The 17,495-nt window shown below is 38.8% G+C and overlaps 1 protein-coding gene across 1 annotated transcript in view; it reads right to left on the bottom strand.

Annotated features, from left to right (window-relative positions):
- The window catches only part of Mindy2 (MINDY lysine 48 deubiquitinase 2), a 59,447-nt gene that overhangs the window by 22,695 nt on the left and 19,257 nt on the right, over positions 1–17,495 (bottom strand). Inside the window, exons 3-5 of the mRNA XM_051197909.1 lie at positions 14,023–14,087; positions 6,518–6,676; positions 2,728–2,830 (exon numbers count right to left, since the gene is read on the bottom strand). Of these exons, the coding sequence (XP_051053866.1) occupies positions 2,728–2,830; positions 6,518–6,676; positions 14,023–14,087 (327 nt within the window). The remainder of the gene's footprint in view (positions 1–2,727; positions 2,831–6,517; positions 6,677–14,022; positions 14,088–17,495) is intronic.

Consider the following 17,495-nt stretch of genomic DNA (forward strand, 5'->3'; position numbering starts at 1 on the left):
AGGACTTCATAATAAACATGCATGGTATATGCACTCAAAAATTCTATGCACTGCAGAACAGGTGATTCCTTCTTGTTTTTGCTAAGATACTTTCCCAGTTATCCACACTATGAACCTATACCTACCTATTACCCTGGGGAGTCAGTGTCAGAGAAGCAGTGACTTAAACTGTCATGTTAGGGGGAAAAGTGCTAGAGGAGTTGACTTTCCCATGTTCATTGTATTTAATTAGTGTGTTACCAACTCCTACCCTTATAGAATCACTGCCTGGAGAGGGAAGGGTGCTGTCATGCTGTTTCCAGTGGCTTCTCACCTATAACATGCTGACCCAAACTCCTTTTCATGATATCATTCCTCTTCTTACCACTTTCTGAATCCTGCTATTTAATTACTATGGAATAGTAGAATTATATTTTTAAAAATTATATATACATATACATATATATATATAGTGTGTGTATGTGTGTGTGTATATGTGTGTGTATTGTGCATGCATATTACTTGATGCATGTGTAAGTTAGAGGCCAATTTTCAGGAATTGATTCTCTTTCCATTACGGGTTCTGGGGATCAAACTCTGGTCATCAGGTTTGTTGTGCCTTTACTTCTGAGCCATCTCACCAACCATAGAATAGTATATTGGGTGTTGTTGACAAAGTAGATTTCATAGATAGAATTTCTTTATAGGTTTCATTTCAGGAATATATCTGACACCAGGAATGTAGAAAGAAAGGAGTACATTTAGTGAGTAGAATTCTGCATATGGAGAGAAAAAAGATTTTCTTGCTTGCTTTAAGATATCTCGCACTGTGGCTCATATTGGCCTGGGACTCACTATGTAGCTACACTGCTCAGGCTGGACTCAAATTCATGGCTGTCCTCCCACCTCAGACTCTAAAGCGCTGGGATTAGAGAAGGCATAAGACACTACACCTGGCAGAAAACATTTTTATGAGAGCTTTATTGTTTGTTTCCTTTGTAAACTTAAACATTTTTGCATTAAGCTGTAATAAAACAGATGTCACTCAAATCAGTGATCAATGTTCTTATATGTTTATGTTATCTTTTCAAGTAAAAGACATGAATAAACTTTTATTACTTGACCTTTTGCATAAATATGTTAAGCTCCTGAATAATTAATATAATTATTAGGATTAGTTAATATGAGACTCGTGTATCTATCTTTTTATATGCTCTTACATAGTCTTTTGTTCTTTGATGTGTGTGGTGTTCATGTTGAGGGCCAGAGGTTGGTGTAGGATGTCTTTCTCAGCTGCTATCCACTTTCTAAGATAGGGTCCTTAGCAATGTAGCTAGACTGGCTGACCACTGGTCAGAATGTTCCTATCTCCAAAGTGCTTAGTTTTTAGGTGGGATGTAGGAAATCTAACACAGGCCTTACACAACAGGAATTTTACCAACTGTGTCATCTCCCTAGCCTAGCCCACTATTTCGTTTGTTTTTGAGACAGGGTCTCTATGTAGTCCTGGCTGGCCTCAAACTCACAGAGATCCTCCTGCCTCTGTCCCCCTGAGTTCTGGTATTAAAGGCAAATGCTACCTTAACCATTATATATCTAGTCTATTATATATCCTTGCAATCACTGTCTTTAATTTCTAAAAATATGTTAACTATAATCATTTTTTACTGTATTGCATGTTGAAGAACTGTTTATGAGTGAGAGTGGGTTACTCATCCCCTCCTTTTGATTTTTCTTTCTTCCTTTTTTCTTTCTTTCTTTCTTTCTTTCTTTTTTTTTTTTTTTTTTTTTTTTTTTTTTTGGTTTTTTTGAGACAGAATTTCTCTGTGTTGCTTTGGAGCCTGTCCTGGAACTAGCTCTGTAGACCAGGCTGGCCTTGAACTCACAGAGATCCACCTGTGTCTGCCTGCCGAGTGCTGGGATTAAAGGCTTGTGCCACTAACACTTGGCATTTTACTGATTTTTTTTTTTAATTTTTCTTCCTTCCTTTCTTTGTTTCTTTCCTTCTTTCTTTTTCTCTTTTGTCTCTCTTTCACTTTTTTCTATTTTAAGGAAGGAGAACTTCAGCCTCAGTATGGTCTTATATCAAATAGTGGAGTAAAAAGTGGTAAAAGTTTATTCAAATAGCTTCCAGCCTGAGAGCATTCTGGTTTCAAATCTCTTTACTCACTATTTTCCAGAGCACATCTGAAAAATGTTATATTTTAAAAGCAGAGTAAATGTAGATGTATTGAGGAAAAGTGGCAAAGAACTCTTGAGAGTGGGAGGGACTCCAAAGGAGGAGAACCCTGAGAAAATACTGACCTGTCTCTGTGACAGTGAATTTAGTAATTGCAGTCAGTCACTCATGTTCCAGAATGAGGCTTTCATATTGAACTGCACTGAGACAAGTTGAAAGTACATTCACCCTCTTCAGATAGAGGGAGGGGTCAGGGTCAGTAAAGCAATCCTTTCAGTAAGCCCAAGTAATAATCACTGGACAGCGGATCACACCAAAGCTTCAAGTGATCCAAAGCCTTCTGTTAGCACCCTGCCCTGATTGTCTAGCCAGCTGAAGAAGAATCTAGAAGAAGCTTTTCATGCACATCTATGAATGCTTCTCTTAATTCTTATAAGAAGTCCTGTCTAAGAAATTTACAACTATGAAAATGTTATAAAGAAACCATTATTTTGCATACTTATAAAAGATAAATGCAAACTCAATGTATTTCACAAGTTATTTTCCTAGTTTGAGCAGCACTTACCCACCTTCACTAACCAACTGGCTGTTATCTGACTGCTTATAGGAGATGATCTTCTCCACCAATTGGTTGTAGCTGCAGTTGCCAACAGCTTTTACAATGTCATCAATCTGGAAAACAAATGACTGTCTTACTAGCCCTGGCAACATTTAGAAACAGCAACAAAAACAATCCCATCATTCTGCAGGCCTGTGTTCTAATACAACAATCCCATCACTCTGTAGGCCTGTACTCTAATACAACACTAAACAGAAATGCTTAGGAGCACATCAGCACAGAATCCAGAACCCAGCAGTTTCTGTTTACAACTCAGTCTAACACATTATGAAAACTCTTGTTATATATTTGAATTGTGCAAAATGATAGTTATTACATGCAACCGTGAAGACTATAAAGATGCTTAATTTAAGCATCTACAATACGTGAAGTTTTGGGGAGGAAAAATAAGAATATTCAGGGGGTAGAGAGATGATTCAGCAGTTAAAAGCACTGGCTGCTTTTGCTGAGGTCCTGAGCACCATACAGGTGCTCACAACTGTCCAGTTCAGAAGCCAACACCCTCTTCTGATCTCCACAGGCACTGCACACATGTGATACACAGACATATAGGTGGATGAAGCATCCATAAACATAGAACAAAAATGAATAAAAGAGAAAGGGAAACTTCAGTGTTAAGATAAAATACACACGGTTTCAAACAGTGTGGTGGTACGTGCCCGTGACCTTCATGTTGAACCTCTCCTCCACCTGTGACACTTTCACACTTCTTTTACTTACTTTTGGGGGTTCATATAAATCTCAGGGTGTCCTCAAACTCAGAATGCCCATGCCATCTGCCCATAACTTTCTTTTATCAATTCTGAGGCATTTCTTCATCCTTACAATATTTCTTTGTAATTATTCTCTCTCTCTGATGCACTCTCTCTCTCTCTCTTAGTTTTTCAAGACAGGGTTTCTCTGTGTAACCTTGGCTGGTTGTGGAACCAGTCCTGTAGACCAGACTGAACTCAAACTCAGAGATCCTCCTGACTCTGCCTCTCGAGTGCTAGGATTAAAGGTGTGCGCATCCACTGCCCAGCTGAGTTTCTTTTCAAGATGATAAGATTATTCAAAATTTGATTTAGATGATAGCTACACATGAAATGTGCCAGAGAATGGAATATTCATATCCAACAACTCAAGTCTTACAAAATTAACTCAAAATGCATTATAGACTTAAGCATAATAAATAAAACTATAACACATTTAGCAAAGAAAAACACAACAGAAAACAGTCAAGATTTAGAGCTAGAAGGAGTTGTTGGACTTAACAGAGGAAAAAAATCAATAAAATATATTTCACTAAATCAAAAAACTTGATCAGGAGCAATGGCTCAATGGTTAAGAATACATACTGTTCTTCCAGAGGACCTAAGTTTGATTCCCAATACATATATTATGTGATTAACAACCACCTGTAACCCAAGCTCCAGGGAGCCCATACTCTTTTCTGGCCCCTGCAAGTACCTGCACATACATACACAGACACACATAAAAATTAAAATGAAATTTAATAACAAACTTTGATGCCAGGTGTGGTAGCACACACCTGCAACCTGGCACTCAAGAGGCAAGAAAATTATAAATTCTATGCTAGTTCTGATTATATATAGAGATCCCATTTCAAAAAACCAAAAAACACCAATATAATTGGAAAATTGGAGGGGGAAAAAGGGAAGGAGAAAAAGAGAGATTTTATTGAAGAGGACATACTAATAGCAAATAAGCATGGGAAAATATGTTCAACATCATTAATGGTTAAAGATACAAACTTTAAAAATCCAGGCATGGGGCTAGGAGATGACCCAGCTAGTAAAGTACTGCCATCCGAGGATGAGGACCTGAGTTTAATCTTCAACATTCATGTAAAAAGTAAAGCATGAAATCCTAGCACTGGGAAGGCAGGAAGATAGGAGCTCTGTGAGTTACAGGCTAGCCTGGTTTATATAGTGAGACCACATCCCAGCAAAAAAACAACAAAACAACTTTATACATAAGAAAGAAGCTGTTTCTTATTTTGGTTCTCCCAGGACTTCCTCTGCACTCTATTCTAAAGGCAGCTCTTTTACTTTCAGTCAGCTTGACTAGTGCATGGTAATAATGGACACTAAAGAGGTCTTCTTGTCTATCTCTGCTTGGAAGTTACTTGGAAGTAACTGTATTCCCTTCTTGACAGTCCCCTCATGCTTCAGCAAGTGGTGTTACTGGGTTTTAACCACTGTCTCTTCAGAGTTAAGGGGACAATGGTTCCTTGCTGTAGATAGCTCTAAGATGCTTCACTACTCCTTGGTTGTTTCCCTTACCTTTGCCCACATCTTTCTAACTAAGCTCTTCTTAAAACTTTGTTTAGTTCTACTGGGATGAATCTAGAATGTAGATTATTAAATACCAGCAATCAATGAATGTAGAGCAAGGTGCAAAATCCTTTTACACATTAGAGTGATGAGGATATGGGAGTGGCTTTTAAAATAAATGTCAGAGTGATTTTAAATCTCTATTTAATGTTATGCTCTTGACCAAGAAGAGGTCTGGCCTTTCCAGACTCTTGGAGTGATAACCTCTAAGTTCTTGGGATTTCTCTAGTAATAAGACCAATGGTGCTATTTATGGAAGAGCCTTCATGCCATACCTGCAGCTTACACTAGAGCACAGTGACTCATGGAGCCCCCCTTGAACAATGTGGCATCAAGTCTAGCTTCCTAGAAAGGAAAGATTGGAGACTGAGATCAACCACACTGGCAATCAATCATAAGAAATCTGAACTCTAGAGGCTGAGTTCTAGGATTGGCAACACTCTATGGATACTGCCATTGGCCAATTCCAGGAAGGCAGCATGCCTAGAGGGCAGGAGCTTCCTGGATAAAACCTTCCTATGCATCTTCTCTTGGTTAATATGAACCTGTATCTGATTTCTCTTGTGTGCACCATTATAGTAATAAGCTGAATTATTTGTATGCAATAGTACACCCAAGAAAGTTATCTTAGTTAGGGTTTCTATTGCTGTGAAAAGATACCATAACCATAGCAATTCTTATAAAGGAAAACATTTCATTGAGGTGACAGCTTACAGTTTCAGAGGTTCAGTCCCTTATCATCATGGTGGGGAGCATGTGGCATGGAGGCAGACATGATGCTAGAGGAGTAGCTGAGTCCTACATTTTTCACGCAACAGGAAGTTGACTGTGACATTGAGCAAAGCTTAAGAAAAGACCTCAAAACCTGGCTCTACTGTGACACACTCCTCCAACAAGGTCATAACTACTCCAACAAAGCTACACCTCCCATAGTGCCACTCCCTTTGGGGCCCATTTTCTTTCAAACCACCACAAGAATTCTAGAAAATCATTAAATCTTAGGCTATTTTGGAAAACCCTCTAAACTTCACAATTGATGTGAAAAGTGAGGGATTCTTCACTTGACTCTGTGGTTAGGGTCAGAAGTCTTGAGCAGGTTGGGCTGTGTGTCAGTACTCTCAGTTTTCTAATCCAGGTCAAAAAGTAAGCCTATTCATATTAAAAAATAAAATTGAGATAAACTTTCCTGCATTTGTGTTTATGTGACTCTTATTTTTATGTATATGTGTTTTTTTGCCTTCATGTATGTCTATGTGTGGCATGCCTGGTATCAAAAGCAAACATTAGATTCCCTGGAACTGGGGTTACAGACAATTGTGACCTGTCTGCAAGAGTAGCCAATGCTCTTAACCACTGAGCCATTTCTCAAGCCACCTGTATTTATATAGCCAAAACTCTACTTACCTGAGGGTCCACTAACCACCCATGATACAAAGGTATATCTAGAAGATCGAAGACTATGCACTCAGGTGTGTACTCGAACACTCGCACCCCAGTGAACCTGACATTCACATCCAGGCCTGTCTGTAGTTTGTGCAATATCGACATAGCATCACTCATATTCTGAAAATTCAAAGGGGAGAAGTAGAATTCAGAAGAATATGAACTACAAAAAACAATCAACCAAAACCAACCAACCAACCAACAAAACAAACAAAACAAAAAAGTTTGTGTGTGGTGTTGACAAGTGACATGAACTTGTAGTCCCAGTCATTTGAGTCCAAAATTTCCATGCCAGCCTAGGCAACACACAAAGATCCTGTTTCTGTTCTTCCTTCTCTCTCTCTCTCTCTCTTTCTCTCTCTCTCTCCTTTTTCTTTTCTTTTTCTTTTTTGAGACAGGGTTTCTCTGTGTAGCTTTGGCTGTGCTAGAACTTGCTCTGTAGACCAGGCTGGACTCAAACTCACAGAGATCCACCTGCCTCTGCCTCCCAAGTGGGACTAAAGACTGTGAGAGAAAGAAAGCCTAAGAGAGAAAGAAAGAAAAAGTTAAAATTTCCATTTTATCCAAGTTATTCCCCTCTTCAACACTTTTATTAATTGCATTATTTGGTCAAATGCAGAGCTTTGTACTGCTAGACAAGCCACATCTTCAGATCCTTTATAGACATTTCATTAAGTGGATACTGTGTACCAGGCACTAATCTGAGTCCCACTGATACAAGAGTGAACATAACAGGCTTTCTGCTGTCATGTGATTAGCATGGTGCTACAAGAGAAAGCCATGTAAATGTACAATATGATGCCAAGCATTAACAAGTAAAAGTGAGCAGAATGAGGTTGTGAAGAGTTGCAGGAAGTCTTGTTTTAGACTAAGAAGTTTAAAGGAAAAGTCTGATGTTTAAGGACTCTGTCACTTCAGGACCCAGGCTCAGTACAAAAACAGTCAAGAAGCAGTAGTGCAAATGCCTCTGACATTATTATCAGTGGCACAAGAAGGAACTCCTGTCACATGCTAGGACACAGATAACCCTTCAAGAACGAAATAAACTGCCCAAAGAGCAGATGCTTTGTGATTCTGTTCTGTAATGGTAAAGTGACCACAATGACCAGAACTGAAAGTAGAATGGAGGGCTCCTGGGACAGTAGGAGTGACAAATGTGAAGTTATTGCTTGGTGGGTATAGAGTCCAGTCTCACAAGATGAGACAATTCTAGAGCTCTTTCACACCTCACTTTAAATGTAGTTAACATCATTAAACTGTACAGTTTAAGCCAGGCATGGTAGCACATGTCTTTAATCCCAGTACTTGGGAGGCAGAGACAGGCAGATCTTTCTGAGTTTGACGCCAGCCTGGTCTACAGAATAGGCTGTTAGAGAAACCCTGCCTCAACAAACAAACAAACAAACAAACAAACAAACAAACAAACAAACCTGTACAGTTTAAAAGGATGGCCTATGAATGTAATGCTATATGGTTTTATTACAACTTAAAAACTGGAAATGAGTTCTTGGGCCATGAAAGGATATGAAGGAACCTAACTGTACATCATTAAATAACAGAAGCATATCTGAAGAGACCAAGACCCTACATGTGGGGTCTAGCTCTGGAAATGGCTGATCTTACAGAGACTCTAGGAAGATCAGTTGTCAGCAATCATGGAGGGAGAAGTACCTAGCAGCACACAGTGAGACATTTCTGTGCTGTGTTATGCTGGTGGATACAATCCATCACACACTTGTCAAAATTCACAGAATTTTGTAGGTGAAACCTACTGCAAACTATGGACTTTGGGTGACAATCCTGTGTTAACGTAGGATTGTTAGTCCGAGAAATGAAGTTCCCAGAAGAAAAAGTCCACCACAAGTCAGAGATTCTTCAAAGCTGACTGATTGAGTAGAACTTGGAAACAGGTGGAATGTTGCAGACCCAAAGCCCAAATTACCTAGGGCTATCTCTAGTCCTCTTAAAAGGCCATCATCCTTGTGACTATTAGGTAAAAACTTTTAGAAGGCCACTCTTATTTCCCTAGATGAGAGATTCCCTGTGTGTGGTCTAACAAACATACTACCTTGGTGTGGGAAGGTAATAATGGAGAAGCTGTATTTGCAGGTTGAAGAGGAGTGAGAGGCATATGGAAACAGTTGCTTTTCCTGTACTTGAGTTTTCACTGAATATACTGAACATAAAAAAAAAAAGGTGGGCAGAAGGGAGCGAGGGAGGGAAGAAGATGGAGAAAGAAAGGCTTCTTTGAAACTAAGTTCTTGCCAGGTGGTGGTACTGCACACCTTTAATTCCAGCACTTGGGAGGCAGAGGCAGGTGGGTTTTTGAGTTTACGACCAGCCTGGTCTACAGAGTAAGTTCCAGAACAGCCAGGACTACACAGAGAAACCCTGCTTTGAAAAACAAACAAACAAAAATATCAAAAAACAATAACAACAATAAAGAATACTAACAAACAAAACAAAACAAAAAACGGATACAAAAATGAACATATTACAGTATTTGTGGACAGCAAGGAATCTTGTAAGGATAGATCTAGGAGTTGTAGGTGAAGTCTGACAGGCAGAAAGCAGATCACAAAATCTAACTGCCTAGGTTAAGAAGCGGATAAAGGAGCTTCCTGCACAAGTGTGATGATCAATTTCATTGATGGAACCCACAGAAGAAAGACAGAACTGATTCCTTCAAAGTTGTCTTTTGGACTTTTACATGCAAACTGTGGTGTATACACACACACACACACACACACACACACACACACACACAGATAAATGCATTAATTAATTAATTAATTAATTAAAAATAAATGTCACAAATAATGAAGATTATTTTAAAGCCCATTTTTCTGATTTTTTATATTAAGTATAAGAATAAACAGGATATACCTCATAGAACAAATAAAAACGAATGCATATTGTAATTCTAGCAGGAGGACAGGAAATTCAAGGCCAAGCTGGCCTCCACAGTAAGACCATGTCTCAAAAAACAGTAAATAATCTCCTACCATTCAGTAGTCATCAAGATGAATAAAACTGACAATATAGGTACATTTATAAACAAAGGTTAAAGAGAGAAAAAAAATTTGGACAACTTCTTCCTAATTCCAAATTGGTAATTATGGTGTAAAATATAGGAGTAAGGTATGGCTGCTGATACCCTAAGAAGAGGTTACTATTGGATCCTTAAAGTGATGATAAAACTGTTTTAGAATTCCTCTCAAAAGTACTTCTAGCATAATGAAGTATTTTACATTTAAATACAAAACATACTTTTATTTATTTCAGGCAATCATGCTGTGCAGGCCAGGTCTTGAACTTTCAGTCCTCCATCACCTGCCTACTCAGATTATGATGATGTGCTGTCACAGCTAGCTTAGACATAAGTATGTTTTACAAACACATCTGTGATCACTTAAAAACTTGTCAGCCTGAAGGTGCAGCTTAGTGATAGAGCCCTGACCTAGCTGTGTGAGGCCCTTATTTAATACTGTACAACTGCAAAAATAAATAAGTGAAATAAAAATGAAAACATACTGTGTTTTCTTACCCTTGTCTATTTTAAAAGGCTAGAAAGTGTGCACTGTCAACATGGTGGCTTTTGGCAGATGATTCATGTGACTATTGTTGGTCTTTCCAAAAGTAGGCCTGACCATGTCAGTTCATATAAAGTCTCATTAAGAAGAGGTGCCTGGCACCAGTGGGCTTTAAACAGGTGCTCAGACCCAGCATGTAGCTGTAGTACTAATACTGCTAAAAAAAAAAAACTATTTAAAATCACTGCTTTAAACTACTTTAAACTGCTTTAAATTCTCCTAGTAATTTTTGGGAGAGTTAATGAGTAGTAAACATAGGTCCTTCTGAGCTATACTTCATTCAGTCTTCTCTAACAAAATTTAAATCAACCTAAAAATTTGACTTCAGTTATTGATTGCCTATAATGCAAGTGGTTGGTTTTTCAATTGTATTAGATGAAGATTATGTGAACAATCAAATTCAAGAAAACTCATAAATTAATCCTAGCACTGGGAGGTAGGGAAAGGTGTTTCTTTGTGAATTCCAGGCTAACTTGGTCTACACTGTGGGATCCAGGCGAGCCAAGTCAACACAGTGAGACCCTGTCTCAATCAATCAATCAATCAATCAATCAGTCAGTCAGTCAGTCAGTCAGTCAATCAGTCAGTCAATCAATCAATGAAAGAGAGAGAAAGTAAGAAAGACAAACTGTGAAAAAAATAAATGAACTTTGTTTCCTGTTGTGAATTTGCTCCTGCTGGTTGTCTTGTATTTTGAGAGAGGGTCTCACTGTATAATCCTGCTTAGCATGGAAATCTACACAGGTCAGGCTTCCCCATGCCCAGCTGATCACATATTTTGAAGATTACTCTAACCCTAAACATAATAAAAGCAATATACAGTAAACCAAAAGCTAACATAAAACTAAATGGAGAGAAATTTAATGTGATTCCTCTAAAATCAGGAACAAGACAAGACTGTCCACTCTCTCCATATCTCTTTAATATTGTTCTAGCTAGAGTAGTAACACAACAAAAGGAGATCAAGGGGATACAAATTGGAAAGGAAGAAGTCAAACTATCACTATTTGCAGATGATATGATAGTTTACATAAGTGACCCAAAAAACTCTACCAGGGAACTCCTACAGCTGATAAACACCTTCAGCAAAGTGGCAGGATACAAGATTAACTAAGAAAAAAAAAATTCAGTAGCCCTACTGTATACAGATGATAAAGAGCTGAGAAAGAAATCAGGGAAACATCACCCTTTACAATAGCCACAAACAACATAAAATATCTTGGGGTAATGCTAACCAAACAAGTGAAATACTTATATAGCAAGAAAGAAATTAGATACCAGAAAATGGAAAGATCTCCCATGCTCTTGGATAGGTAGAATCAACATAGTAAAAATGGCAATCTTGCCAAAAAGAAATCTACAGATTCAATGCAATCTCCATCAAAATTTCAGCACAATTCTTCACAGACCTTGAAAGGACAATACTTAACTTCATATGCAAAAACAAAAGACCCAGGATATACAAAACAACCCTGAACAATAAAGAAACTTCCAGAGGCATTACCATCCCCGACTTCAAGCTCTACTATAGAACTATAGTCTTGAAAACAGCTTGATATTGGCACAAAAAAAGATAGGTAGACCAATGGAATTGAATTGAAAACCCTGATACTAACCCACACACCTATGAACACCTGATTTTTTGACAAAAAAGCTAAAATTATACAATGGAAGGAGGAAAGCATCTTCAACAAATGGTGATAGCATAACTGGATGCTGGTGTGTAGAAGACTGCAGATAGATCCATGTCTATCGCCGTGCACAAAACACATCCAAATGGATCAAAGACCTCAACATAAATCCAGCCACACTGACCCTTTTAGAAAAGAACGAATTGGTACAAGAGACTCCTTCCTGAACATAACACCAGTAGTGACCTCAACATAAATCCAGCCACAATGAACCTCTTAGAAAAGAAAGTGGGAAGTACCTTTGAATGAATTGGTACAAGAGACTCCTTCCTGAACATAACACCAGTAGCACAGATACTGAATTTGACAATTAATAAATGGGACCTCCTAAAACTGAGAAGCTTCTGTAAGGCAAAGAACACAGTCAACAAGAAAAAATGGCAGCCCACAGAAGCGGAAAAGATATTCACCAACCCCACATCTGACAGGGGGCTGATCTCCAAAATACATAAAGAACTCAAGAAGCTTGTCACCAAAACACCAAATAATCCAATTAAAAAGTTAGGTACAAAACTGAATAGAGAATTCTCAATAGAGAAATCCAAAAATGACTGAAAGACACTTAAGAAAGTGCTAAACATCAGAGAAATGCAAATCAAGGCAACTCTGAGATACCATCTTACTCCTGTCACAACGGCTAAAATCGGAAACACCAATGACAGTTTATGGTAGAGAAGATGTGGAGAGGGGAACACTCCTCCACTGCTGGTGGGAGTGCAAAATGCAAAGCCATTTTGGAGATCAGTATGGCCATTCCTCAGGAAACTGGGACTCAGTTTACCACAGGATCCAATTCCACCCTTAGACATATACCCAAAAAATGCACATCCATGCAAAAAAGATATCTGTTCAACTATGTTCATAGCACTATGTGTAATAGCTAGAACCTGGAAATAACCTAGATGCCCCTCAAATGAAGAATGGATAAAGAAAATGTGGTATATTTACACAATGGAGTACTACTCAGAGGGAAAAAAAAACAATGGAATTTTGAAATTCGAAGGCAAATGGATGGAACTAGCAGAAACCATCCTGAGTGAGGTAACCCAGTCACAAAAAGACAAACATGATATGTACTCACTCATATATCGATTTTAGACATATAGCAAAGGATAACCAGCTTATAATTCATACCACCAGAGAAGCTAGGAAACAAGGAGGACCCTTAGAGAGACCTACATGTTCCCTCACAGAAGGGGAAAGGGACAAGATCTCCTGAGCAAAATGGGAGCGGGGTGGGGTGGGTGCAATGAGTGGAGAGGGAATTAGGAGAAAGAGAAGGGGAGAAGAGGAGGGGAGAGGAGAACATGAGGGAGCAGCAAGATTGAGTTGGGGGTGGAATAGAGGAGAGCAAGAAAAGTGATATCATAATAGAGGGAGCCATTATAGGTTGAAATCTGGCACTAGGGAAATGTCCAGAGACCTACAAGGATGACCCCAACTAACAATCTGAGCAATAGTGGAGAGGCTACCTTAAATGCCCTTCCCTGATAATGAGATTGATGACTACCTTATAGGTCATCCTAGAGATTTTATCCAGTAGCTGATGGAAGCAGAAACGAATACCCACAGCTAAACACTAAGCTGAACCTTCTGGAATCTAGTTACAGAGAGGGAGAAGTGATGAGCAAAGGGGTCAAGACCAGGCTGCAGAAACCCATAGAGATAGCTGACCTGAAAAGGGGGAGCTCATGGACCCCAGACTAATAGCTGGGAAACCAGCATAGGACCAACCCAGACCCCCTGAATGTGTGTCTCAGTTAGGAGGCCTGGTCAGTCTATGGGACCTCTGAAACTGAAACCAGGCTGTATCTCTGGTGCGTGAAAGGATTTCAGGAGCACATTCCCCATGGAGGAATATTCCTTAGCTTAGAGACACGAGGGAGGGCCTAGGTCCTACCCCAAATGACTTGACAGATTTTGATCCCTCTTGGAAGGCCTAACCCTTCCTGGGGAGTGGATGGGGGATGGGATGGGGGGGATGAGGGGTATAGGAGGGTGGGAGAAAGAGGGAACTGGGATTGATATGTAAAATTAAAAATCCAAACAAACAACAACAACAACAACAAAAAAAATTTACTCTCCAGTCCTGTATAGAAAAAGTTTCAAACCACAGACAATGATCATTGTGTATATTCATAATGCAAAATTATACATTTTAATATAAAAATATGTTTATTACCTGTTCATAATTTACACGTTGAATTTCTGAAATTTCTTTTGGCTTTGCCTCAAGCATGTAGTCACCTGTAAAAAGAAATTATAAATTGCCTTTAAAAAAATACTCTTTCTGGCTGGGCATTGGTGACACATGCCTTTAATCCCAGCACTTGGGAGGCAGAGGAACTCTGTGAGTTCCAGTCCAGCATGACATTGCAGCAACAGGTAGCTTATAAAGTCTGACCCCTCAGTTCTACCCAGAGGAAGTTAAAGTTTTGCCTTACATAGTTTTCAAGGAACACATATAATACTCATGAACTTTCCCTTACCTCTCTTCCTTTCTTCCTTTTTGTGGTAGTATGAATTGAATCCAGGGCTCTATTCATGGCAAGCAAGTAGAACTTTATCTCCAGCCCTTTTTAACTATATAACTATATATATAACTGTGTGTGTGTGTTTCCTGCATGCACATCTGTGTATGATAAGTGTTCCTGGAGCCAAGAAGAGGGTATTGGCATCCCTGCAATTGTGGTTACAGGGCATGTGGGCACTGTCATGTGGGCACTGGGAATTAGATCTATGTCCTCTGCAAGAGCAGGAAGTGCTTTTAACCACTGAGCCACTTCTCCAGCTCCACTTCCTTCAGTCTTTGAGACAAAGTCTCACTCAGTTGCCCAGTTTGGCTTGACCTTGCTCTGTACCCAGGTTGGCCTTGTCCTAGAGATCTTCCTGCCTCAGCTTCTTGAATAACTAGATTTACAGCCCTATGCCATCAGGCCCAATTTGAATCTTGTTTTTTATTTTCCATTTTACAACATATTTGAGCATCTTTCTATGACCTATAGCATCCCAAAGAATGCACCAACTTCAACTGCTATAAATAATTTAACTACTTCCCCAATAATCTCAAAACCCATAGATGCTACCAGTGTTTAAAAATCTTTACTGATGTATACCAATCTTTTATTTCTAGCTCTTGGGAGGCAGAAGCTGATGGATAGCACCCTTGTCACTGATATCATTTTTAATGCATATATAACTTTTCAATATAAGTGGCATCTTTAAAAATGGGAAGTACAATTTTATATGTATCTATCTCTGTATGTACACACACACACACACTCACACACACAAACATATTTCTTAAAATTTTATTTATATGTATGGATGTTTTGCCTGCTGGTATGTCTGTGTGTCATGTGTATACCTCAGAGGCCAGAAGAGGGTGTCAAATCCCCTTGGATTGGAGCAACAGACAGTTGTGAGCTGTCTCCAGGTGGGTATACTTGAATTGGGTCTCCTGGAAGCATAGCCATTGTTCTTGATTTTTAAGACAAGGTCTCACTATGTAGCCTTGAGTGGCCAGGAATTCACAGAGATCCACCTGCTTCTGCCTCCCAAAAGCTAGGGATAAAGACATGCGATGCCATACATGGCATATATTATTTTTATATAAAGATTGTGGAGTTCTTGTATATTGAGCCTAGGGCCTTGAACATGCCCAAGCATATGTGTTCTACCACTGAACTACAGCCTCAGTATACATATTGCCTGTGAAATTAACTGAAAATGCCCTTTTCTTTAAATGATCAGTGTATTTGTTATCATTTTGAGTTATAAAATCTTTTACATTTTTACCACATTTATATTTTTGTATTAATTTAGTGCATGTGTGTATATGTATGTGTCTTGGAGACTGAATTTAGGTGGTTAGGTTTGATGGCAGGTGCTTCCTTCACTCACTAAGTCATCTCATTGACCTTATCGCTCTTTCAGAATGAGAGGAATTAGCATAATCCTTGTGATATATTTAGTAAACATATTTTCCTAGAGGGATATTTTTTATACTTTATGACAGTTTGTTATTGTTTGTTTTTTTCAAGAATGGAAATAGCTATGCATATTCTGGATTGGATGCTATGTTCAGAAGGATCTCCACTGGTTTAGAGTTTACAAATAAATACTTATGCTTTCTTTAACCTTTGTGTGCCTCCTTCTAAATGTTTAAATCTTTCATTTTATTGTTTTTGTTTTTCAAAACAGGATTTCCCTGTAGCTTTGGAGCCTGTCCTGTCAGTAGACCAGACTAGTTTCGAACTCATAGAGATTCACCTGCCTCTGCCTCCCAAATGTTGGGATTAAATGCCTGCACCACCACTGCCTGGCTAAATCTTTCATTTTAAGTGGAATTTATTTTGATAGAAACAATAAGATATGAAACTAGCTTCTTACTCAAATAGCTAACAAGTTAACAAAACTACTTTACTATAACCTTTACTTTTGACTTTGAAATAAGCTTATAAAGACTACACCAAATATTATCTAAGCTTTGCAACTCTGAAAGCAAAAGAATTCCTATGACAACAATCTTTATTTTAAGACAATTATAACTGCAATGACTTTATTTTACTTATACAGGAGAACTTTAATGTGCTAAAATAATTGCTTTATGGAATAGCGTATTTAATTTTTGTTTGCTTGTTTGCTTTTGATACAGGGTTTCTATGAGTAGCTTTGGAGCCTGTTCTGGAACTTGCTCTGTAGAACAGGCTGGCCTCAAACCCACATAGATCCGCCTGCCTCTGCTTCCCTAGTGCTGGGATTAAAGGCATGTGCTAGCACTACCTAGCAAGAAATATTTAATTTTTAAGCTATACAGATTGTTTTGTTTGTACTAGGGAATGAACTCTGGGTTTCATATTTGAAATGCTTTTTATTTAGTCCAGGCTGCCTCAAATTTATAATATTCTCAATGCTAGGATTTCATACATGTACCATGAAACCAGGTTAGGTTGAAGTTTTGATGTTGTCAGCAAATTATATATGATATTTATTTGGATAATGTGAGAGTGTGAGTGGTCTGCTTGATTCCTGTATTTCATTTGTGTTCTGTGTTTATTTTGATGAAAGACTGGGTGTGTTTTCCTTAGCTACCATGTTACTTGTTAGTTGGAGTTGGTCTGTAGAACATTATATGAGATGTGTGTGGTAATATTTTGCTTATGATCTAATAAAACTTACCTGAAGATCAGAAAAACAAAGCCCCCAACCACTATAGATGTTATTTTCTTCTCTCTCTCTCTCTCTCTCTCTCTCTCTCTCTCTCTCTCTCTCTCCTTTTCTTTTGAGACAGGGTTTCTCTGTGTGTAGCTCTGGCTGTCCTGGAACTCAGTCTGTAGACTAGGCTGGCCTCAAACTAACACAGATCCACCTATCTCTGCCTCCTGAGTGCTGGGATTAAAGGTGCATGCCACAACCACCCATTGCACTAGAGAGTTCTTAATTCTACCAAGGTTGGTGTGATCCTGTCCTCAACATGACTGCAGACTGAATATAGACTGAGACCCTGAGCTCTTGTCTTATAATCCTTTCTAGTGCTGGGATTAAAGGCGTGCACCACCACCACCAAGCTTCTATGGCTAACTAGTGTGGCTGCTGGGACTAAAAGTGTGTACCATCACTGCATGGCCTCTATGGCTATGGTGAATTTTGCAT

The sequence above is a fragment of the Phodopus roborovskii genome, unplaced genomic scaffold, assembly GCF_943737965.1.
Source record: "Phodopus roborovskii unplaced genomic scaffold, PHOROB, whole genome shotgun sequence".
In the NCBI taxonomy this organism is placed as follows: Eukaryota; Metazoa; Chordata; class Mammalia; order Rodentia; family Cricetidae; genus Phodopus; species Phodopus roborovskii.